This window comes from Acipenser ruthenus, chromosome 8 (genome assembly GCF_902713425.1).
Source record: "Acipenser ruthenus chromosome 8, fAciRut3.2 maternal haplotype, whole genome shotgun sequence".
Classification (NCBI taxonomy): Eukaryota; Metazoa; Chordata; class Actinopteri; order Acipenseriformes; family Acipenseridae; genus Acipenser; species Acipenser ruthenus.
In genome coordinates, this window is record NC_081196.1 from 21,274,339 (window position 1) to 21,299,911 (window position 25,573).

General features: G+C 36.2%; 1 protein-coding gene across 4 annotated transcripts in view; it reads left to right on the forward strand.

Moving 5' to 3' along the window:
- LOC117407395 (cell adhesion molecule 2-like) overlaps positions 1-25,573 on the forward strand; it is a 635,128-nt gene that overhangs the window by 488,729 nt on the left and 120,826 nt on the right. For all 4 annotated transcript variants that reach the window (XM_059028693.1, XM_059028692.1, XM_059028694.1 and 1 more), the window contains one exon: positions 9,369-9,518. In XM_059028693.1, the coding sequence (XP_058884676.1) occupies positions 9,369-9,518 (150 nt within the window). The remainder of the gene's footprint in view (positions 1-9,368; positions 9,519-25,573) is intronic.

Below are 25,573 nucleotides of genomic sequence, written 5' to 3' on the forward strand. Positions count from 1 at the left end.
AAGTTGCCTTGGATAAAGGCATCTGCTAAATAAAACTAATAAAACTAATTGAACGGCTGCTGCCGTCTTCCTACAGCACTTTGAACACACCAGAAGAGTCAGCACAGGTTTCCCCCTGCTACAGATACATAAAATAATCAAATTTCCTGTGCAACCTTACTCCAGCATACTGTAATCATCATCATTTAATACATTGTATTTGAAATGATAGGCAGGTGTGAGAAGGGAAGGTTGCAATAGTGTGGCCTTTGCAATAACCTGTATTCATTGTGGACTACCTAGTAGTCCAATACTTAGGCTTCCTATTTCAGCCTTTGTAAATTAATCTAGATTTAGCTCTTCCTACTTGCTTTATTATTCCCCTATGAAGAATGTTACATTTGGCTCCATCCAGTAAAACCAATTTCCCTTTATAATGTGCTTTACAAAGTACTTAAGAGACAGAATCAATTTGTAATACCAGTACTTCCCTGAATACTAGTTTACACTCTATCTCTAAACCATTTAATCTGCATTTTTAGATAATTCGGCACATAAACTGGCTAAAGTCTCATGAATGCTGTGAAACTTTAGGCAAATGTGCTGGTGCCAGGATTTTTTCTAAAGCTAAGGAAATGAAGCAGTACAACACTTCCAAGCTGAAAAAAATGTGGCAAGTCATGCAAAACCCCATGAATTATGCATGCTTCTTACCAAGAGTAATACAAATGTCTTTGTAATTTTGTCATCTTCAGCACACGCTGTTAACCACAGGAGACCTTAATCAATACTATAATGACCTCAGTTTCAAACCATCTTATTTAAAATTCAACAGGGTCTGCAGACATTGGGCACACAGATTATAATATATCAATGCTGTTTTACCATTTATCATCTGTTATTAACACCTCAGTAACAACCACTACAATAACATATATCAATAAATGGCACATGTTTTTGAGGTTTTGCTTTTATCAATACCAGTCAGTGACCTTTGATCCAATCTTTTTCCAATAACTGATCATCACATCTTTCTTATGAAGTGGCATTACTCCATACACTCCATACAAAGAAATTAATTCAGCCATTTTGGAGCCATTGTGGTATCGAGAAATATGTGAGACGGTTTTCCCCGCTTGTCATTCTGGGTAGGAGGTCAAAGGTCAAAGGAACTCAACAAAGTCATTAGTGGTTGTTATACCTTCCAAGTTTGTCCTGAGAACCAATACATCATGTGTTAATAAAATAGATTTCTCTTTGGACTGCTCCCTGGAAACATCCCTCTATTCTTGAAACATTTGTAGTATCTGTATTTGCTTATTTATTTCTGCCTTCTGTACTGTTGTATGCCCTTTCAGCAACTGGCTACCTTTTGGTTTGCTGTAGATGGGCACATCATTTTGTATTCTATCATATACATGTATTTTTTCAGTCAATACGTATATTGTTTTCCTGTAAAATTTCAGGCAATAGAAATTAGGCCTAGAAAGAGTTTGATAAAGCCAATATCAACAAAGATTTGGAGCACTTTAAATTGAGAGAAAATATATGATGGCCTGTGGACTCGGATTAACAATATAGGTGTAATTAATTAATAATTAAGAACCTAAAGTGGAAATATACTTAGCAAAAATTACTTTAGTGCCATATTAATTTATGCCTTAGTAAGTTATACTGACTTTCTCATGTTCTAGGATATAAGCTGGCTTTCTAAGTAGTTTATTCCTTAAAGAATGGGCCTGTGTGGATCCCTTGAATCCCTTGGATGCTGTGAACATTTGCTAGCTTAATGAAAGGAACATAATGCTGTACTTTAAGAAGCTAAAAACTTACTACATGACAAATACCTTTGAGAATTCATCCTGTTAGAAAGCATTCAACCACCGCTTTAGCCAGTCTTTTGAATCATTACCTTTTTTAAAGCTAAAATAAGTGGTTTCACATTGCTTTGCAGTATATTTACAGTTATTAACTTTTCAAAACAATTGTAAAATATCCAAGATATCTAACATCTGACTGTTCTCTGTTCAAACGCTGAATATTTATGTTTATACTTTTGTGGCTGAATACTGTAAATGTTCTTAAAAATAGTTTTCGCAATTATACAGTATTCTGCAATATGACTGAATAAACAAGACATATTATTAAATCCAGCATACAAATATAATGTTGATATTTAAAACAAAACTGCAGTACCCTTGATGACTGTTAACTCCCAATCTTAAAATTACTGTAATACAAATGCTTTATTAATCAACTAGTATTGGACTTGCATACAGTAGAAGGCAGCATTTCCATTGAGAAGTTCTAACCAAAATGACTGATGATGTCATATTATAGCCTGAGATAAAATGGTTGAGTGATGTGTGATCTCCATCAGAAAAGACAGAGGTCATGATTATTAGTTCCGAGCAACTTTTTAACAACTCTACAACCTCTGACCATGACACTTGATGGCTGTCTGCTGAGAACAATCTATTTGTTATTTTTGACCCTGAGCTTTTGATCATCATAGTCTGTCACTAAGATTTCATTATAGTACCTTAAAATATTTCATCCGTAGGGCTGATAAAGCAGGAGTGAAGCTATTTCATGACTTTGCCTCTTCACAAATTGATTACTCTAACTCCATGTTGGCTGGGCTTTCTTTAGTTAGTTATACCATTCTGGGGTCCTTTTAGGAGCTAGATTGTGGTTGAGATCACAAAACACATTTTTGGCCAGTCTGATTCAAAACCAGGCCTCTAGAAGTGAAATGACACACGCACACACACACACACACACACACACACACACACAAACACACACACACACACACACACACACACACACACACACACACATATATATATATACAGTCACCTCCAAAATTATTGGCACCCTTGATAAAGATGAGCAAAAAAAGACTGTATAAAATAAATAATACCAGTACTGAGCTATATTGTAATTTTCCAACATGTGGAATATATTTGACTTTATTAATGATTAAATGGAATCAACCAAAATTACACATTTCTCAAATTATAAATTTATTTCCAAAAAAAATGAAGTGTCACAATTATTGACACCCTTGTATTCAGTACTTTGTGCACCCTCCCCTTGCAAGGATAACGGCACTGAGTCTTTTTCTATAATGTTTAATGAGACTGGAGAACACACTGGGAAGGATCTTAGACCATTCCTCCATACAGAATCTTTCCAGATCCTTGATATCCTTCGGTCTGCGCTTATGGACTGCCCTCTTCAATTGAAACCACAGGTTTTCAATGGGGTTCAAATCTGGAGACTGAGATGGCCATTGCAAAATGTTGATTTTGTGGTCAATTAACCATTTCTTTGTGGATTCTTTGTGCTTGGGGTCGTCTTGCTGGAAGATCCACTTGCGGCCAAGTTTCAGCCTCCTGGCAGAGGCAACTTGGTTTTTGGCTAAAATGTCCTGGTACTGGGTAGAGTTCATGATGCCCTTAACAAGGGCCCCAGGACCAGTGGAAGCAAAACAGCCCCATAACATCAAAGATCCACCACCATATTTTACAGTAGGTATGAGGTTCTTTTCTGCACACGCATCCTTCTTTCGACGCCAAACCCACCGCTGGTGTGCGCAGCCAAAGAGCTCTATTTTTGTCTCATCTGACCATAGCACCCAGTTCCAATTGAAGTGCCAATGCCTTTAGCAAACTCCAGGCGCTTACGTTTGTTGGTTGCTCTCAATAAAGGCTTTTTTTCTGGCAACCCTTCCAAATAGCTTATTGGAATGGAGGTGGTGTCTAATTGTAGATTTGGAGACTTGGTGACCCCAAGATGCAACCAAGTTTTGTAATTCTCCAACTGTGGCCCTTGGATTTCCCTTTGCCTCCCGAACCATCTGCCTCACTGTGCGTGGGGGCAAGATACACTTGCATCCTCTACCAGGCAAATTTACCACTGTTCCACTGGTTTTTAACTTCTTAATTATTGCCCTAATAATGGTAAGTGGTACATTTAGTTTTTTAGCTATTGTTTTGTACCCATTGCCTGATTTATGAAGGTCAACAACCATTTGTCTCTTTTCATTTGTGAATTCTTTGCCTTTCCCCATGGTGATGGATGACAAATGGATTTCATATGCGTGTTGCCTCATTTTTATACCCCAGTGAAACAGGAAGCCATGGAAGGCCACAATACAGTTCCTTAAGACTGAGATGAAATTAAAGAAGTAGAATGTTAATGCAGATTTAATTTTGTTTGATTTTATTTATAAGAATCTTTAGGGGTGCCAATAATTCTGACACCTATCTTTTTGAGAAAATGTTTTATTACTTGTTAATAAAAAAACTTTTCTGTGAATTAGAATAAAAGATATAAAAGGCATATATTTGAGCATAAAATATAGCCCATTACCTGTGTTTATTTTATACAGCCTTTTTTTGCTCATCTTTATCAAGGGTGCCAATAATTTTGGAGGTGACTGTATGTATGTATGTGAATGATGCCCCATCAAACCACAAGCCCCTTTATAGGCTACCACAAAATCAGCTGGAGTTTAAATAATACGCAGGCAGATCGGTAACTGGCATTTCTTGACTAAACTCGTTTTCAAGGAAATCGGGTCCAAATCAAAACAACAATAGAAATCTGAAATTATTTCAGACATTATAAAGTTGTTATCAAACATGTATCGGTGGCAGTATTGTTTGAACCACCGAAGTGCTGCTCCATCCTGAATTTCAGACAGTACACTACTGGATGTAAGCAAAGACCCATTTTAAACTAGTCCCGGTAAGCATGTTATTCCACGTAAGCCTGATCGCGATGCTTACAGTACAAATAGAAACTATTAAAATGAAAATGGGGGAGTAACTTAGTCAATTTGAGAATGACACCAAACAATGAACAAGGAGGAGGAACCGGAAAATAGTATAGCTCTGAAAGCAGACATCACACATAGCAATTAGAGTGAGGCAGAGCAACTAGACTAAGAAATAAATGCCTTCATACATAATTCAGGCCTGGGTGAGCAAATCCATCATTTCGAACAGGACATGTTGCCTCCTCAATTGCCCCAGCTCAACTGATCTTAAAAAAAAAGATGCTGTTTCCACAACCCCCACTCCCGGGAAACAAAGAACCAATGAAATGAAAGTTATTTTGGTACAACCAATAGTCAGACACTGACATACCAACAAATCACTGCGGATTGCGGAAGGACACAACATAGTCCCAATGTATACTGAAGAAATAAAGAAAAAGAAAACAAATAGGCCTATAAAAAGCAACTCAATAGAAGCGTTGTATATATCTAATATGCATTGGCCCAACTGAAAATATTGGATTTATTTTCATGTATCTATATAAATGCAAGGTACCTGTGTTCATAGCATTGCTACGATTGATATAATAACAAAATGTATATTAAACTGTACTACATGTCTTTCAAATTTAAATTTTAAAAAAGCTACTGTATCTCCTCACTGAATGAAAGTATAACACTGCAATATCCATTTTAAATGTGTTTCATACTACCCTAAAATGCCTGCTACATAGAGCAATATAGTGGAAGAATGAAGAAAATATATCTTAATTATTTCAGAGGTTTGTAGAGCATGTGAGGCGTATTACAGACTTTCCATGGAGGGGGGCATACACTTGGATACTGAGCATGTCACAATTAGTTTGAAAAATGTCACTATACCTTTAGAATGACAATCATGTTGCTAATTTGATGTCACCAATAGCTTTTTCCTGTTAAATCACATTAATTGTTGAATTTGTTTCTGTATCAGTGCTTGGCTCAGCAGGGCACATACAATAATAAAAGGTGTCAGCTATTATCTTTAAGACTGAAAAATACATTTCGGGAAACTTGTGGTGTCAGGAATGTGAAGCAAATTAAAAAATTATAATGAAATACAACAACAATTTAAAAAGGGAATCTGTGAATTGAAAATAGAGTGGAATGCCTCCATTATACCAATCACTGGACTTGTTGAAATAGTTTGGATTGAGAACTGTCCCAAAAAGAGGTAGTAGTGGGTTGTCTTAATGGTGAGCTGGTCTATATGGCACTTGTCACAATGAAGTTTGCTGTATATTTGTATGACCTTTATTTGATGACCTGGGATGACACTTTGTTCTCATTTGTCTAACCACTTATGGTAAAATGTCAGATACTATGACAATAACTATGACAGATTTATAATGGAAATCTAGATGGCTTTATTTAGCTCAGTCACCTATGTATTTGCAAGGTGGAAATGAACTGAAAGAAATCTTCAAGCCATAAAACAGTTTTATTGGCTGCATGCCAGTGCGAACTGCACTCACCAGCCAATCAGCCAAATCCTCAAAGTAATAAGCTAATGAGAGCTACCTGACCAATCCACCCTTTCTAGGGCTTCTCTCCAGCTGCTCAAGCCATGATAAGAGACACTGGACTACTGACCAGCTGGACTCCTTAATCCAGGCAAGCTTTGTGTTTGTATTTTTCTAGCAGACAGCCAACATGTAATGCTTATTTGTTACTTTCTGGCTTGCAACAGAAAAAAAAAAGTTTGTTGTGTTACCTTCCCAGTGTGGATATGGTGTTGGTAAGGGGGTGGCAGCTAACTGTATTTGAAATGTGAGCCAAAACACCTGTTCACCTGCTTATATACATGCTTGTATACATAACGAGAACATGATGGGAGACTACATTTGGGGGCTGATTCGTGAAAGTGATTTACAGTATAATCGTAAATCTCGAAAAACTACTCACTTCTAAATCTTTTGTAGTATAAATACATGTTAATTTGGATTTATATGTTGTTTTTTTCGGACTTTATGTGAATGAAAAGACACAATTTCGCCTGTTTTCTCATTGGAAATAGGTACATTTCAAAATATCACTCCTGGTCACAAAAGCAAAGTTTGTGGGGAATAATAGCCATTTTCTATACTTTTGAGGCATAAGCAATTAGGAAATAACACTTACTACCCAGGAACAAAAATTGTGTTACATAGTGTTTTTGGACACTATAGAAGAGATACATTATTGGACACTTTTCTTACTTAATCTATGGGGCTCTATATGACCTGGGAGGTTTACTCTTAAATGTCATCTGTCCCTTGGGATTTACCCAAGGTAGTAAAATGGTCTCTGAAAAATTGTATTCCACATGAGCAATAAGTGTGAAAAAAAACTTAAGGAGTTTCTCTTACCAGCTGTAATTTATTCTGTGCTTCCTCAAACATCCCTGAGGGCTTACGAGGGGTGTCGGGTTAGTTTACAAATCATTGCTCATACCGGGAAACCTTTATCCACTTTTCTTTTCTTTTTTAATCTTATAGGCTAGGAAACTATAGGAGCAATTTCACTGCTAAACCACAACAACAGCCGGCCCCTGTTAAATAGAAAATAATCACATAGTACTGTTTTTTATTTTTTTATTTTATTTTTGTACCAACTAGTTCTAAGAAAAGTAATTACATTTCAAGCATACAACTGTTTTTATTGCACTAGCTGGTAGGTCAAATATCATTTTTTGAATGCAGGACATGCCCATTGGCTGATTTAGGCAAAAATAGGTTACCTACCCCTTCTATATTATTATTTTTTTATTAGCAGACGCCTTTATCCAAGGCGACTAACAAAGACTAGGGTGTGTGAACTATGCATCAGCTGCAGAGTCACTTACAATTATGTCTCACCTGAAAGACGGAGCACAAGCAGGTTAAGAGTCTTGCTCGGGGTCACACAATGAGTCAGTGGCTGAGGTGGGATTTGTACCGGAGACCTACTGGTTACAAGCCCTTTTCTGTCCACAATGCTTCATCATAATTTGATCATTTAAATATGGTGTTTGTTGGCGGTGTTTTATTATTGTTATTAATTTAATAAAATAATCCCTGAAAACTCTCGAATACAGGAATAGACAACAGGTTTTTGTTTCAACTATATCCTATAAACTTGAACCAATGAATCTCCTGATCAATGCCTAAAATACTGAATACATAAATTATACCTATTAAGTCTGGAATGAAACAGCACTTCCTGACCTGGTGCAATATAATCTTATGATGTAAATGATGCTTTTGTTGGTATGTATTTATTATCTGCTGTTCACAGTAGGTAGAGCTCCTTACACCAACAGCATCTCCTGATAGGAGAGGCAGTGAAGCAGTGCCTGTTAACTCTGGTGCTTGGTCACCTCAGTTACCATTTACTCTACATTTAAGTCCCTTAGCAAATGCTGGCCTAAACATTGAGGAAAGCAAATTATATCCTAAAGTTAGTAGCCCCTAGCTTAATTCAGTTACCAACCTGAACCCAGAGGTGCAATATAATCTCATGAACCCATGAGACAGTGGACCAATACACAGGTACAGTGCTGTGTTGAGACACTTTGAGCCCTCGAGAATTAAAAGAGCAGAATTTTGAAATACTGTACGAGGTAGCAGGAATTATTTATATATTCCAACCAACCACGTTCCCAATTACGTGTATACTGTGTACATACAGAATGTCAGCATAAATACAGAGATGGATGCAGTCGTATATTATTTTTCATGTTGGGGATTAAAATTGTACATTTGTGCCAATTTGCTGCACAGCTGCAAAAACAGACGCAATAAAATACTGTAATTTCAGCATGCTCCAATTAGAGCCAGAGAACATTGTCTGTGATCAAAAACAACACAACATCACATTAAGTGCAGTGCTTGTTCTTTTCACATTTCTAGCTTGTATTACACATGTTTATGTGTAGGACCTGTAATACACAGGACCACTAGGCCAGCAATATAGATTGTTTCCTGTTAAAAATGTTTAAATAACTTCAAAAGCTATCCATGTTAGTGTTCTCTACATAACAGATATCCAGGTCCATAAGCTGATAGAGTAGCTTATAATAAAATGGATGATAGCAAAGTCTGTATCACTTTTTAACCCAAGACATGAACAGTAATGCTGACAAAGGGTTTTTGAAAAGAAAAGTACTGATAGGGACTTCTTCATGTTTATTGAATTCGTCTATAGTTACATGCCATGTACAGTCAAGTAGATTTTACTGAAATGCAGAAAAATTAAGTTAAATTTCCGTTTAGTATGTTATAAAAGACCCTTTCCTTTGTAGACGTTTTTTATTCGTCGTGTTACTGATTTTTGGGCTGTTACTTTTATTTCATAAGTCTCATTCTGCTTTAGTATTTTACCATTTAAAACAACAACTATTGTATTGTCAATTGTTGTAAGTCAGTAGTAGTGTAATAAAGTCACTGGATAACCTTGTTGGTCTTGCTTGTTTTGAGAGATTTATTCCTCACCTTTTCTTTGAGAGTGAGTGGTGAGGGAGACATGGTAATATCAGAATCTCTTTTGTGGTATTCATACTCACAGAATGTACCTATTACTTTCCTTTTTTCTCCTTTCACAGGCAGCCAAGGGAGCTTTCCCATTACTCAGAATGTGACGGTTGCTGAAGGAGGAACGGCAAACCTGACCTGCAGGGTAGATCACAATGACAACACCTCCCTCCAGTGGTCAAACCCAGCTCAACAAACTCTTTATTTTGGTGATAAAAAAGGTTAGTGGGTTGTTTTTGTTTGCTTGTTTCTTACGGTATGGCTGATTTTGAATGAGGTATGCATTGCATTTGGCTTTTGCGATCCAACTTTATCATGGTAATTGAGTCTTGATCTCAAATGGACTGTCTGTTTAAACTAACAGGAACTTTCAGTTAAGATTAAGAAAAAAAAAAGTTTTTTAACTAAGTAAACCAAGGGTAATCTTATGTAAACCATGTTCTAGCTTCTGATTCAAGTCAATTTACAATACCTATGCAGAAATACATAATTGGGATAGCACAGTGATTCATGTACCTTTTTGTCAGACACTTGATAAATTTGCTTAACTAAAAAAAGGAACTGTAGGGAATATATAGTGGCAGGGTTTCCATGCAGTTTAGAAATTCCACATTGGCTGGGTTTCCATGGAAAAATGCAAATAAGTCTCATCTTTTTCTCATGCTATTTTGGTAGTACCTTTTGGGTAATTTGGGTTTCTATATAGTTCTTTTAGTTCTATTTTTTAATTTGCAGTAGCTTTACTATTGTTTTACAATCTTGCTTATAAAACAATTCAACTATAAAGCACTATGATTTTATGAGTCAAATAGAAATAATTTGAAAGGTTGAATAAATGGTGTCACATAAAAAAAAATATATACTGAATGAAGAGGTCTAAAACCCTTGTACTGTATGCTGATTTTTTCCTATTTGAACAAAAGAGCTTGTCAGGACTACTTCCAGCACATCTCAGTTATTAATAGAAAATTACTTGGTACAGCCTTTAGTTACAGTAGAAACTTGTGCGAGGTTACTTCACAAACAGGACCTTAGTTTTTAAAAACCTTAATTTTCAGTCAATTTTAGCGTGAGAAGGCAATTTACCCACCCCTTTAAGTTGTACCATATTTGGCTATGCACTTCCTATAGCGTGAGGTGATATGTTTCTTAACTACATGGAAACGTGACCATTCTCTTTCCACCTTTACCATGACCAGCTTTTAATAATAATATCCCAAATTGTATTATTGTTTGTTTTCTTACTGATTGCACATATTCCTGCAATATAAACATCATTGTTATTGTTTTGGTATCTTTATTTACAAGTCCTTGGTCATAAATTGGTTTTGACCTGCTATTTTTGTTACAAATTAGGACTGTGGGAAGATAATGTCTTGATGCGTCACAACTTTTGCTCCCAATCAGAAACATACCATTGGTTCCCTACTCAGTTCACCATGTTTTTTTTTTTTTTTTTTTTTGCTTAGTCTGTCTGGAATCTTAATACTCTGTAATACAATCACTCCCAGACAGATTTATGAATTTCTGCAAAAAAAGGAACCATTCAAAGCTAATCCAACCAAAAAATGAGATGCTGAAGCCCAATAGACTATTGTAAGCGACTGCTTGTACCTAGATAGAGTGGAGTCGATGATGACAGATGATGTTGTTTAGCTTACAAGACATTTTAAGTGGAAGAACCTAATGTAAAAAACAAATGTAACTGTTCATAACTGACCAAAGGCATGTTAATAACAATATAACAATCACATACAGTATGTAGATATTGTAGATTTATAGTTGCACCCTTAAATTGTTAATTTGAGTGAAACAGATATAACCAAACTCCAATATAACCATGCTTTTAAAAGTTTTTTTTTTTTTTTTAAACAGAATATCCTTAATGCATTTAAGATATGTTATAATGAGTTTGACTTCCATTAACATTTGGACAATGCACAGTCATTATAATTGGATGGACCTTTCCTGAAAGTCAAACTGTGTCTATCTTTGCTATATCTATATATCTCAATCATATTAACATGTAGAATACTTTTCATTTATCATATTGAGTGTTCTCTTTCACATGTGTATTGCTACAAACAGAAAGCTATTCAATGTCACTTGCTTGAATCTATTATTTCACCACACACATACATCAAGAAAATTAGCTGCCAGTGTGTTAGATTAACATATTGCCGGTGGTGTCATATTTAAGCCGCACCCACATCAACTGGTAAAAAGTAATTGCAGTGCCAGACATACAATATCTGTCTATTGAGTGAAAATCCCTAGTGTACAGTATATAAACATGGAACCTATTATTCACTCTCTACTATCTATAAAAAAATGTGTAGTAATTTTAACAGCATGGCCAATAATAAATAGACGCTGGACTTACTGTGAAAGAGACTTGATAAAGGTCAAGGAAGAAGGACGTATTTTTTGTGCAGCCATTGCATTTTAGTGTGGGAAACTGCATTTGTAATGCTTAGCACATTCCTTTGTGATGTTAAGGACGAAAGAAATGTATTCTGCTCAGCAGAGGTTGCCTGGGCTAAGTGTGAAACACTTACATTCCATCTTTTCTTAAACAGCTAGATGAAAAGGTTTTTGGCACAACTAATACAATGGCAGTTCTAAAATGAAGAATGGGAAGCTGGGAACAGCACCGAATTGTGCTTTTGAGCTTAGCTGTGGGGAATGTCTGTAAGATTAACAGCTGCATTGGCTCATTGCTTCATCGGATGGCACAACGCTATTCAGTCTCAATGTACGTTCATATACCTGTACCACAGGGTTTATAAGTGTTATATTAAGGATGGATGAATGATTTGGTTCAGTTCTGGTCAAACGAGAACATAGTACCCAGGCAGAGTTAATATAATTAGCTTGAGAAATCTCATTGAAATATAGGTGACTCCTGAAGAAAAGGTATATCAAACCATAGTGTTTCATGAAGCCATTCCATGTGATTCTTGTCTTTCACCTGTGAAAAAAAAGTTTAAAGTTTAAAAATATATAAAAGTGTTTGAGGTTTTACATGGCACAAAATACTATTTCACTAGTTTTCACGCCATTCATCTCTGGAGGCCTGGGCATTTGACTGCAGTGGACAACAGTCGACATCTATAAACTATCACACAACTGAGTAAAACTGAAAAAAGTCTTATTAGGGAAATGTCAGAGGGTGAATCTAAAATATAGTCCTATCTGGGAAGAAGTGTCTCATTAACTGTAGTACTCCTTGTTCACTGTTGCTTACATTTCTATTTGATGAAGCATGATAAATAAAATGTTGGCATGCTATGATAGAAACACACTTTGTATCAAATGGTAGAGATTACCTGCAAACTCTGTTTGTCTGACAATTTAGAAAAGTTTTAGATTATAATTTGCTCATTACAGAGGGGGAGTTTTCCATAGCAACAGGGTTGCAAATTGCATTGACGGCATATACTCTGATGATAAGCTAAATTAGTTGCTGTGTTAGGAATTCGAATTTACAAGAAGTGACTAAAAATAATTCCACTAATATAAAATTGTGGCGATCCCTAAGAATATGGCACATTGATATTTCTACACCAAAAAGGGAGGCAAGACGACAATACATCTTGAGAAATCATATTCACTATAATAACAAAATGTTACTATTGGTTTCTCCATTCTTCTACAACTTAGTCAGTGCACCCTCATGCTATTGTAGTGTAGCACATGCTACATACAGTACTAGAAGAACCAGTATTTCTGTGCACCAGCCATTGTCACAAAACAGATTTATGTTGTTTCAGTACCACACAGCATGTGGCTTGTGAAAGTCTACAATACCCTCGCCTTGACCTTCCCCTGAGTCATTAACCCCAGTAAATAAATAAATGCATAAATACATTGATGAATATGTTTTAGAGGACCCAACTATCTACCCTTGTGGAAAGAAACTCTTATTAACTAGTGCGGAGAGGTCTGACACAAAACTGACATAAAGCTTCCTGAACAGGTTCCATAAAAGCAGTAGCCACATACTGTAGCTATGCCAGGTTAACTTAATTATTATTATTATTATTATTATTATTATTATTATTATTTATTAGCAGATGCCCTTATCCAGGACGACTTACAGTCGTAAACAAAAATACATTTCAAGAATCACAGTACAAGTAATAATACAATTAAGAGCAAGATAAATACAATGACTTTGGTTCTAGCAAGTACAAGTATGACAACTTAATGTTTAACCTGTGAAGATGTTATGTTATGTTCTGGTTCCATGTGCAGTGCTATCTTTAGACTAACTTTGGAAAATGTCTTTTGCAGAATGTTTTGGCACAATGCCACACAAAATAAACAGGGATATTTTAACAGTATTTTCCCCATGTTTATAGTAATGCATGTCTAATTTACCTTGCATAATTGCTTGAACATACTTTCAGTGTGCATTTACACTACTACCCCAGGAATCTACCTGCAAATAAGCAAATAATTAGGAACTATATATATATATATATATAGTGAAACAATACAGGACCTTGTATCTTTAAATAAAACATTTAGAAATGAGTCAGTGGTATTATCTGGATGGGTTTTGTTTGTAGCTGAAGAGGGGAACTTAGGGTTTTGTCTCTCTGAGTGGAGTCAGGGTGAATTAAGCATTGATTGAGGGAGGCTGTATTCGAAAAACTCATCCCTCACTTGAATGAGCCAAGGCATGCCAAGAACTTGTAAAGTGGCACAGATTCATCATTACACATTAGGCATGGCCTGCAGCTGTACAATACAGTAAAGACTAGGTATTAAAATGTGGTCTAAAAATTAGAAACATCTGCAGTGTGTAGAATATGTAGGGAGCTTCAGTGTTTTTTTCTAAAGCTGCTATATGTTCATATTTGAAAGTTTTGGCTATGATAGAGACAGCACATAATGAGATAGTGTGTTCATATTTGGTACACAGCTGTATTCTATCATTCTCTCAGTCAAATTCCATTACAGGTGTTGTACAGTAGAGTCTGACAGATTGAATAAGTACTGTACCATACTATTCTTTATTTTCTTTTCCTTCAGCCAAGCCTTATTTAAAATATTGGAAACAAAAAATGAGACATATAAAAGGCAGGATAGGAAAAAAATGCTTATGCCCCAAAGAGTAGCCAGCTTGACTAGCCAGCAATCTTATTTATTACCAGCTAAAAGCATAGACATAAACAAGAGCCCTCCTTAAAGTGTAGCTGACAAGAATACTGCTAATTTTTATAGGGAACCAAAAGAGTAATTTCGGCTTGAAGGACATAAGCATAGGTTAATAGAAATAAAAAACATGTTTTTAAACATATGTGAGAGACAAGGGTTTAAAAAGGACAGAATTTGGACAGTAAGTCCAAAATCTGAATGTCTGCTTGTTCTGATAAGGAGACTTCATCTTGCAGCAGTTAAAGAAACACAAACAAAGACGTACATGGGCTAAATTAAATGGGTTGTAAATAGTATGAACACATTCATCTTAGTTTTTAGATATTTGTTAGACAATGCAGGACCAATGATTTCTGTTCAGTTTCAGAATTCTAAGACTTCCTGTAGAATTTCCAAATTATATATGGGGAGCCCCAGTACTGATAAATAAGTTAAACATATTAGCCTTTTATTATTATTATTATTATTATTATTATTATTATTATTATTATTATTACAATGCTTTACCAAAAAAATGGCCAGAGTTTACATCTGGCAGTGAGCATTAAAAATTCACATTGCAGCTCTCTTCCGTCGCTCTTTGTGTGACGTCCTGTCGTTGACTCGCTCTATAGTCACACATTGTATTCTATTGAGCGTATGTCGCGTTCCTTTTGTTATGGCCACCCTTTGTTGGTTTAAAGGCTTAGGCACACAAAAATACTTTTTGTTATTTTTGCACCCGAACGCTTTTCATTCCAACATAATTCTCCCTGCCGGCGTTCGCTGGTGTGGGTGGTGGTCAACGATATGATGCCAGAAATTTAACATGAAATACTGTACTACTATTATGGCTTCCGGTAGAATTTTGTGATATCATTTAGTGTTTCTCAAGCGGGGGGCCGCGGGCCACGGGCCACGGGTCGGGAGGGAGATTTATAACCAAGATTCATTCTTTCTCTGCCACAGGAAATTACAGTTTTGCTATAAAATTATACCAGTACTGTGTTGGTATAAGAAAAGGGTTTTTTTTAAATTACTTTCAGCTTCCACTCACTTAAAACATCCAGATGTCACTTCAACCTCAAACCGCAGTGTATAGACAATAATGTAAGCAACACCAAGCTACAGACAGTGAGTGCCAAACTTTAAACATGTTCCTGTTGTTTACAGGTAGAGCTTGAAGGTTTCGGTTTTAACTGATAATATCCGAAAAAACACACAGAAGAATTAAATATATATATATAAATATATATATATATATATAATTTAAATGGATAGACCTGTGTTTTGGCAACATATTGTAAATAACGTCAATCATTCAGTACTGGTTCTACATAAAGAAAATGGCTTTCAGAAGGTGGGCAGTGTGCAAAGACATGCAACTGACCAATCATCAATGTTCAGTGCATCATTTGCTTAGCAACGAGCTTAACGATCGCAAACCTGGTTGTAAACAAACCAGCAAGATGGCTTTGTGTTAAGGTGTTACTCAGTGGTGAACCGAAAAGCTATTGTAAATATTAAACTGAGAGGAGCACAGGCAGAGGTGCGAGCCCAGGCAACAGTGCTTGGTGGTGCAGTGACCTGAGAGTCAGGCCCAGTGACCATAGGTCCAGACACGAACAGGCATCCCCGGGCGGTGACAAACAGGGCAGGAGTGGCCCCTCAGGAGGCGACAGCAGGTGCGGACGCTCGAGAGGCGATGGCAGGAGTGGAGCCTTGGGAGGTGATGGCAGGAATGGAGCCTCGGGAGGTGATGGCAGGTGTGGACCACTGGGAGGCGACGGCAGCTCCAGCTGGCAGTGGAGGCGAGAGCAGTGGGAAGTCTCCCTCTGGCGGTGGAGGGGGGCACTAACAAGTCATTTAACTAAGTGAGTCTTAAGGTGCAAAATATTGCATTCTATTTCCTGCAGTTAGGGTATGGGTTGCAACATTATTTCAGATACAAATAATAAAGGACCCAGTGTGTCTAAAAATACTGACTGAAGAGAATTACCATGTGATTTTTCAATAATCATGATTGCAAGGCACGTTACATAAGGACTGAAAAAACCCTGGGGACACATTTTGAAAAGTAGATTTGTCTTGTATTTGCCAGCGCTCTTAAAGTGTAATCTGAATTTTCTGTACACCCCTAGTACATGAAATGTTTTCTGTATGAAAATCAGTACAACTTAATACAAACAAAAAGATCTTTCAGCGTTGTCTTAGTTTAGATTTATGAGCCTCAGTGTTTTGATGCAACATTGTTTTCCTCCCAGACAGAGTGTAAGAAAAATCAATGAAGCTTAGAGACAGTGAGAAAATGTTGCTTATTAACATAGTCTGTGGAGTGGAAGAATGTCACTGAAGCAAAGGAAAGAGTATTTTGTTGCAACGAGTGGTTTTAAAAATATGCAGTACCAAAGAGGCTACTCAAATGTCAGAGTTACTGATATAAGAAGGCCTTGAGAAGCTTTCTATCAGAAACATATAGCACTACAATACTAGTCAGATCACAGAACAGTAAGAGACATGACAGCAGACAAGGTCATAGTGTGAGTTTGTTTGTTTTCAGGTTTTCTTGTTGTAATACCGTGTTTGATAAGAAATATAATGATGCATTTTGTGATGTACTAAAATCATTGCATTCTATTAAAAAAGGCTCTCAATATCCAACCTTTTCTGACAACATACCACATTTTTTTTAAGCATTTATTCAGAATTCTTTCAGCAAAGAGAGCTGGAAAGCCGCTCCCATGTAATTGATAGGAACAGCTACTGGTTAACAGGTATACTTCTATAATGGGATATGTTGTCTGATGCACTGTTATGTATTTTGACCTCTCTCTGTAAGGCTACAAACTGTAACTGTGCAAATAGTTTTAAGAGGTTCACTTGTAGCGTGCACACTTGTAGCCTGTTCACATCTAACCTCGGCCTTCTTACACCTGCAGTTGACAGAAAAAGAACTGCTGTGATATCTTGTTTTTATTTAGTCTGCTCCAGAAGTTAAGCACTGATCTCATCACTGGGGACATTGTGTATCATCTGCTTAATGCACAGCTGGAATTATTTAACCTTCTTAAAACCAGGGCAAGAAGTGTGTACTAAAAAGGAGAAATAACAATGCTTTGATACAAGTAGTAATACAGTCATAGGCGGTGCATATAAGAGACTTGGGGAGGCTAAGCCTCCCCAAAATAAATTGCCCAAATGCTCACAAGAAATTGTTGTGACCAACACAAAAAATATTTGTGAGAGAAGATCGATTTTTGTTTTCCCGCAAGTGCGCAAAGCAGGTCTAACAAACATATTTCTCGTTTTCCTACTGCGCAACCACCAGACCACTAGGATATCAAAATCAACACTGTAGACTGAGATACAGGATTTACTTGCATTTCAATGTCATTGGAAGAGACAATTATATATATATATATATATATATATATACAGTACTGTGCAAAAGTTTTAGGCAGATGTGAAAAAATGCTGTAAAGTAAGAATGCTTTCAAAAATAGATATGTTAATAGATTATATTTATCAATTAACTAAATGCAAAGTGAGTGAACAGAAGAAAAATCTAAATGAAATCCATATTTGGTGTGACCACCCTTTGTCTTCAAAACAGCATCAATTCTTCTAGGTACACTTGCACAAAGTCAGGGATTTTGTAGGCATATAGTCAGGTGTATGATTAAACAATTATACCAAACAGGTGCTAATGATCATCAATTCAATATGTAGGTTGAAACACATTCATTAACTGAAACAGAAACAGCTGTGTAGGAGGAATAAAACTGGGTGAGGAACAGCCAAACTCAGCTAACAAGGTGAGGTTGCTGAAGACAGTTTACTGTCAAAAGTCATACACCATGGCAAGACTGAGCACAGCAACAAGACACAAGGTAGTTATACTGCATCAGCAAGGTCTCTCCCAGGCAGAAATTTCAAGGCAGACAGGGGTTTCCAGATGTGCTGTCCAAGCTCTTTTGAAGAAGCACAAAGAAATGGGCAACGTTGAGGACCGTAGACGCAGTGGTCGGCCAAGGAAACTTACTGCAGCAGATGAAAGACACATCATGCTTACTTCCCTTCGCAATTGGAAGATGTCCAGCAGTGCCATCAGCTCAGAATTGGCAGAAAACAGTGGGACCCTGGTACACCCATCTACTGTCCGGAGAAGTCTGGTCAGAAGTGGCCTTCATTGAAGACTTGCGGCCAAAAAGCCATACCTCCGACGTGGAAACAAGGCCAAGCGACTCAACTATGCACGAAAACACAGGAACTGGGGTGCAGAAAAATGGCAGCAGGTGCTCTGGACTGATGAGACAAAATTTGAAATATTTGGCTGCAGCAGAAGGCAGTTTGTTCGCCGAAGGGCTGGAGAGCGGTACACAAATGAGTGTCTGCAGGCAACAGTGAAGCATGGTGGAGGTTCCTTGCAAGTTTGGGGCTGCATTTCTGCAAATGGAGTTGGGGATTTGGTCAGAATTAATGGTCTCCTCAATGCTGAGAAGTACAGGCAGATACTTATCCATCATGCAATACCATCAGGGAGGCATCTGATTGGCCCCAAATTTATTCTGCAGCATGACAACGACCCCAAACATACAGCGAAAGTCATTAAGAACTATCTTCAGCGTAAAGAAGAACAAGGAGTCCTAGAAGTGATGGTATGGCCCCCACAGAGCCCTGATCTCAACATCATCAAGTCTGTCTGGGATTACATAAAGAGAGAGAAGCAACTGAGGCTGCCTAAATCCACAGAAGAACTGTGGTTAGTTCTCCAAGATGTTTGGGCCAACCTACCTGCCAAGTTCCTTCAAAAACTGTGTGCAAGTGTACCTAGAAGAATTGATGCTGTTTTGAAGGCAAATATTGATTTGATGTAGATTTTTCTTCTGTTCACTCACTTTGCATTTTGTTAATTGATAAATATAAACTATTAACATGTCTATTTTTGAAAGCATTCTTACTTTACAGCATTTTTTCACACCTGCCTAAAACTTCTGCACAGTACTGTATATATATATATATATATATATATATATATATATATATATATATATATATATATAGTTATTATTTGTTTATTTAGCAGACGCCTTTATCCAAGGCGACTTACAGAGACTAGGGTGTGTGAACTATGCATCAGCTGCACTCACACAATGAGTCAGTGGCTGAGGTGGGATTTGAATCTGGTTACAAGCCCTTTTCTTTAACCACTCGACCACATAGCCTCCACATGTTAATTACAAGCATTTAGTGAACATTAGCTACTAATTAATACTAACTAAAATACACAATTTCTGGTAGTATATATATATTCGGGCTTTCGAGTGATTAAAAAATGAATTGTGATTCATCTTGGTATTAAATACATATTTAATTGAAACAATTACTGCATCGATCTCATTTAAGTTTGTTTTATTAATGATGCTATTATTATCATCATCATCATCCAAAAAAAAAATTCAGCATAAAAACCCTGTTTTCCTATTTCTGGATTCTCTTTATAGTTTTATATTTATTGACAATTCAACATTGTTGTTAAATTGTTTGAACCAATTGTTGGAGAAGAGGGTCATAGTGGAATCACTATAGTGAAATCATTGGGGACAGGGGGCTATAATGCCTGAAGCCGTAACAATAATGTATAATAATAATAATTTCATTACCACTATGAGCTGAATCAGTCAAGAAAATAAGTGAGGCAAGGTTGGATAATAAATACGACTTTATATATTTTGTTTAAATGTAGCTGATAAAGTATAAGTAAAGTATTTTTGGTGTACAGCTCTCCGTCTGGCTTCCTGACTGCTGCATAATACTCTCTTAGTAGTACGTTTAGATCCTAGGCGTAATTTGTTTACATCATCAAGTTGAGTTTATTTGAATTTCAGAGTCATAAAATAGTGACAGTGATGTTTAATCACCATTTCAGTGTTTGGAGCATCTTTCTTGTAGTATGTTTTGTAATTCATTTTCTGTTAAGTCATTTGAGACCAGAGTACTTGCCTGGATTGCTTCCTTTATCTCCACGTTACAATATCAATTTAAAATTGTGCTGCAACATAATGAATACCAGTTTTAACTTTCAATTCAACATCAAGCATTGTAAACATACCGCAAACAGTCAGTTGTGCAGTTTTTTTGTTTTGTGCAATATGCATTGTAACCAGGTAGGATACGTTCATCTCCTTCTCTGAGACCAACTGATTTTTTGTTTTGCATCCATTTTAAAACTCTTTTCAAAATCACAAGTAACCGCACAAAAAATGTCACCTGATGCTTTGTTTTTTGGTTCATATTTAAAGCAGAATAAAACAATACATTCTTTACGTAATTACTACTAATGATTTGTATGCAAATTATATGTAATTTGAATATTGCATAAGAAGTTATATAGTGAAACAAAATCTTAACAGTGTGCACTGAAAGTCATATTTTTTAGATTGTTTGGCGACCCATCAGAAACCTTGCCGCGACCCATATTTATATATTTCTTTTTAATTAATATTATTCCTTTGCCTCACCTTGTAAAAAAGTCGCTAATACTCCATGGTTGTTTCTAAGCCATTCAGACACATTTGTAAAATAAATATATTTGAACATTTCAAACAATAAAATTGTATTATGTTTTTAACAATATTTAACATCATAACACAAACACAATAATGATAAACAACCACTTAGAAAAATACAATAAAAAAATATTAAACAATTAGTGCATTTCTTTCAACTTTTGATTTAAAACACTTAGGGGTAGATGTACTAAAGTGTTGCGCCTGTCGCAAACCAGTTGCAAACAAGTCGGAAGTCTAGGGTGAAATGTACTAAGCATGCACAATGCTGTTAGCAACTTTGTAGGAAATGCTTTACAGCAGCAGTTTTTCTTTCCGTTTCAACGATAGATGAATATGTAATTATGGGCGTTCCTGCATACATTTGCAAAAAGGGGGTGGAGATGAAGGTTCTCAAATATTATAATGAGATGTACTAAAGCTGCCGACAATTGCGACACTTACAAGTTCATCAATTTGTTAAGAACTTTTGAAAGTACGTTTTAAATTGTCGCAATTGTTGCTTGCATTTCCCAGTCCGCTTTTTCTTGTGCATTGCCAGTTGTGCTCAATGCATTTTTGAGGCTAACACCCAAGTACCTAATTTTCACTAAAGTGTATTTACAAGCCTTGAAAACAAATTTCTGTGACATTTCTGGTTTCCACAACGTGTTAGGAATACATGTGCCACTAACCCCTCCAGCTCATTCTGAGCAGCTTATAGGACCATGTTCTATTTTGCAAGTAAGGTTGCCACCCATTCCGTATAATACGGAATCGTCCAGTATTGGTAAATAAAATGTTGTGTTCTGTTTCAAATCGATACGGAACGCAATTTGTACCATATTTTGCACTACTGAGCCAAATGTATTTTTCAAGCATGAGAAGTCAGAGATCTCCGTCTCTGGTGAAGCATCAACTTCCTACCAGAACCGGATCCATCTCAGAGTTATCAGGTAATTATGGGAGGTGTAGTTCATTTGATTAACAATTATTCACTTTACACATACTGCGCGAAAAGGATCGACTAGCGCGAAGCAGTTCTAAATCCTATTGGGTGGTGTGTGCTGCTGTCAGCCATGTAGCTATGAAACATCTAAACTAGCTGACCGATTTCGGACATGATGGCAAATTCGGTAATACCTCATTATTATTGATATCAATAATAATGAATAAGGAATAAAACTTCACTCTAGCTACATTAAGTAATCCTAGCTAGTTATTTCAATATTTAAATACAAATTGTGTAATGCAAATAACAGCAACACGTTCAATATGTACTATTAAAATGCAAATATATAGTACAGGCTTAAAATGACTACATTTGTGTGCTTTACAGTTTGGCGGAAAGGATATTGTAGTAAAATCTTCTAATGTGGCCACTCTTAAAAGTTGTGCCAAATGAATATTATTAACAATATTTACAATCATCATAAATCTCTTGGAGCAGTGGAAATATCAACCAGGGATATTACATATTGTTGAATCGATGCATCAAATTAGAACCCAGTTTGAAGTATCCTGTTGCCGGTTTGCATTAAAACCATGAGTGGTTAGAGTGCGCTTCTTTTAGTGCTAGTACGGTAGATCAGCGCATTGCTAGGATACACACATTAGACCTCCACATTCATGTTGAACAAGCCAGATCAGAAGTAGGCCTATTGTATTCATGTTTTCTTGATTTAAAAATAGTTTTTGTTTTAAATGTATTAAATCTACCGATGACATTCTTTTGTTTCAAAGCATGTTATGTTTGGATTATATGGCAATATTATATAAAAAGAAGCTGAATTTAGTACCATAGTTAAATTAGTCAGGATTTGTGAGATTAATTCAAATGTTTTGCTTTGCTTTTGGACATAAAATGTTAACAGCAATAAACAACCACAGTTCATATTGAAATTACTTCTGTTAAAATATAGTATTATTATTACAATGTTAAAGGGACATCTGATGTGGATGCCTGCTTATTCTTTTCAGTTATTAAAAACTCAAGTCCTTTGTATTTCTTTTTTTATAATCGGAAGTGTTCTAACTTGAATGTAACTTGTGCCTTTTTGTTTAACTATTATGCACAATAGTGTTTTTAGTTTTTGGATCTTCTAACTAATGCTTGGTCTTTATTTTGAAAAAAAAAGTCAATGCATCTATTATCACTGATAAATGTCTATACAATAATCAAATACGAAATTAGGGTGCCGACTGCACCATTAGTGTTTTATTTGTATGTATTTTTTAGGTTGAGAGAGATATGAGAGTTGTATAACTTACTGTCCAGAGATTTCCTTCCTTATCTCTCAGCTACCTAACAAAGTTTGAACTTTTCAATTATTTACTTTCAACATGGATTTTTTTTCTTCTAGAAATCCTCAATTCCCACCACCCCACCCACACCCACGCTCACGCTCACACAATGCTACATACTGAAGGCTTTTTTTTTTTATCTCCCCAGAACCAGAGTACTCCCACCAATAAATGATTTGGCCAACAATTGTCTTATGCTACGACTGATAAATACACATTACATTTAGAACCTAGCTATATTTAAAGATACAGTCACTAATTAAGCAATAGTGCCCATCGGTGAAGGCTCTATCGTCCTGGAAGTGACCTTGGTGTGAGTTATGTGTCCGAACTGAAGGAGAGGTAATCTACCAGACAGTAGTGTCAAGTCTTTTTACTTTAAAAACAGACATTTAAAACCTGTATTTTCCTTGTTTTATTATTTCTCGGGTACCCTTCTGCTATAAAATATATATGGTGCCAACAACTTAGCTAAATATCTTTTAATTACCTACAGTTGTCAGTCAAAAATTGGGGAGTGGCCACATTCTCATTTTCACTTAAGTAATTTTGAATCCAAACAAACCTTATCAAAGTAGGACTTTACAAAGAGCAAACACTATCACAGGGAAGCTGCTGAACACAGGTTAAAATAGTGTATTATTTATTTTAATAAAAAAAATCTTTCTTAGTCAATTGTATGAGGAAACTTCTTTGAAAATAAATGAACTTATCATGTATGTTTAAAATAACTTTTCACTGCATATTTCGATATATACTTTTAGGCTATTTGAATACTACAATACTTTATTAAACAGAAAAAGATACCCTCTATGTTTAGATTATATAGTTTTTACATACCTCTGTCCAGCTTTGGCCATCAGTTTGCAGTAGGCTAGGGTTTATAGCATTTATTTATTACATTTGATGTGATGGCTGTAAGTTAAGAGAATTGGAAATTTATAAAATAAGATCAATGTTAACAAGAAATTAAGAAACTAGTTTGGCAAGGTTTTTATGGATTAACAATGTGGGTTAGGAAAGGCATTTTTCTTTTGGCTGTGTTCATTAAGGGGTCCATTTAGAGGGTTTGGCCTGCACTCGGTATGTTTGGTGTGAAGTGTGAACAACAAAGTCCGCTTAGGAAATGAACTGTACCGAGTCCACCTAAAGGGATGGCCTTGGTTGGTTTGACAAACGCATTTTGCACATAGGAAACAAAATATACAAGGTATAATCTAATTGGCTTGCAGATTTCTTATCAACCAAATATCCTAAATGATATGTTAAACTGTGAATTTACAGCTTTAGTCACAGTGCTGGTTCGTGCTGGAGATCATTTATTTACAGATTAAGAGCCTCAAGCTATAACTGGAATTGAAAAAGCTAATTGTTACTGCTGTCTATGAGGTTTTCTAAAAATAAAGGGATTTTTAAAAATGTTACGTAGTTAGTGGCAAATCTAAAATATGTGTGCTGCCCAATTGGATGGTTTGACATTTTATAAAAACACATTATTTGTTGCCATCCTTCTGATGTGGGTGTGTGGCAGGCTGAAGACCCTGCTGGTATAGATAGTGTGTGGGGGAATATAAGGGTGGCAGGGATGAGGTTAAATCCGTCCATGTATATGTTACGGCCAATGATGTCCAAAACTCGGCCAATGATGTCAATACCCACTCAGTGCTGTCACTGGCCGCTGCTCTTGGGCACTGACAACAATGCCCAGCCATTTTACGTCATTGGCCGCTAATTTTGAGCGATGATATTTTCGTAACTGAAATGTAGAGTACTTTGGTCATTGACAGGCCATTGTCAACAATGCCCAGTGAGTCTCGGGCAATGTGTGTAGTATGCCAATCTGTAGCAAATACCTCATAACGTGGGACGACAAGCGTTCCACCTGCTGTCTCTTATTTTTAGCAGCAGTAAGCCTGGCCAGGCAACACTATTTTATAAGAAAAAGGTACTCAGAAAAAAAAAAATGAGCCCATTGTTTGGTTTTCTATTAGAATCCTTTTAAAAAAGACATCCTGGGTCATGCACAGACTTTTTGAAATGGAGTTGCTTGTAAAGTTTGTAATCCATTGTTGTTCAGTCAGTATAGCTTATGGAAAGATACAAAAAAAGCTATATATAAATAACAACCAAAAAACAACAACACAGCTGTGTTATTACTGTGTACTCCTTGCCCTGCTGTTGGATCTTCATTCCTAAGCTGTGATCAGCAAGAATATTATCTCTGAAGATTCATCCTTCTCGATTTGGATTACTGGTGAGACCGAGCTTTTTCTTTTTGA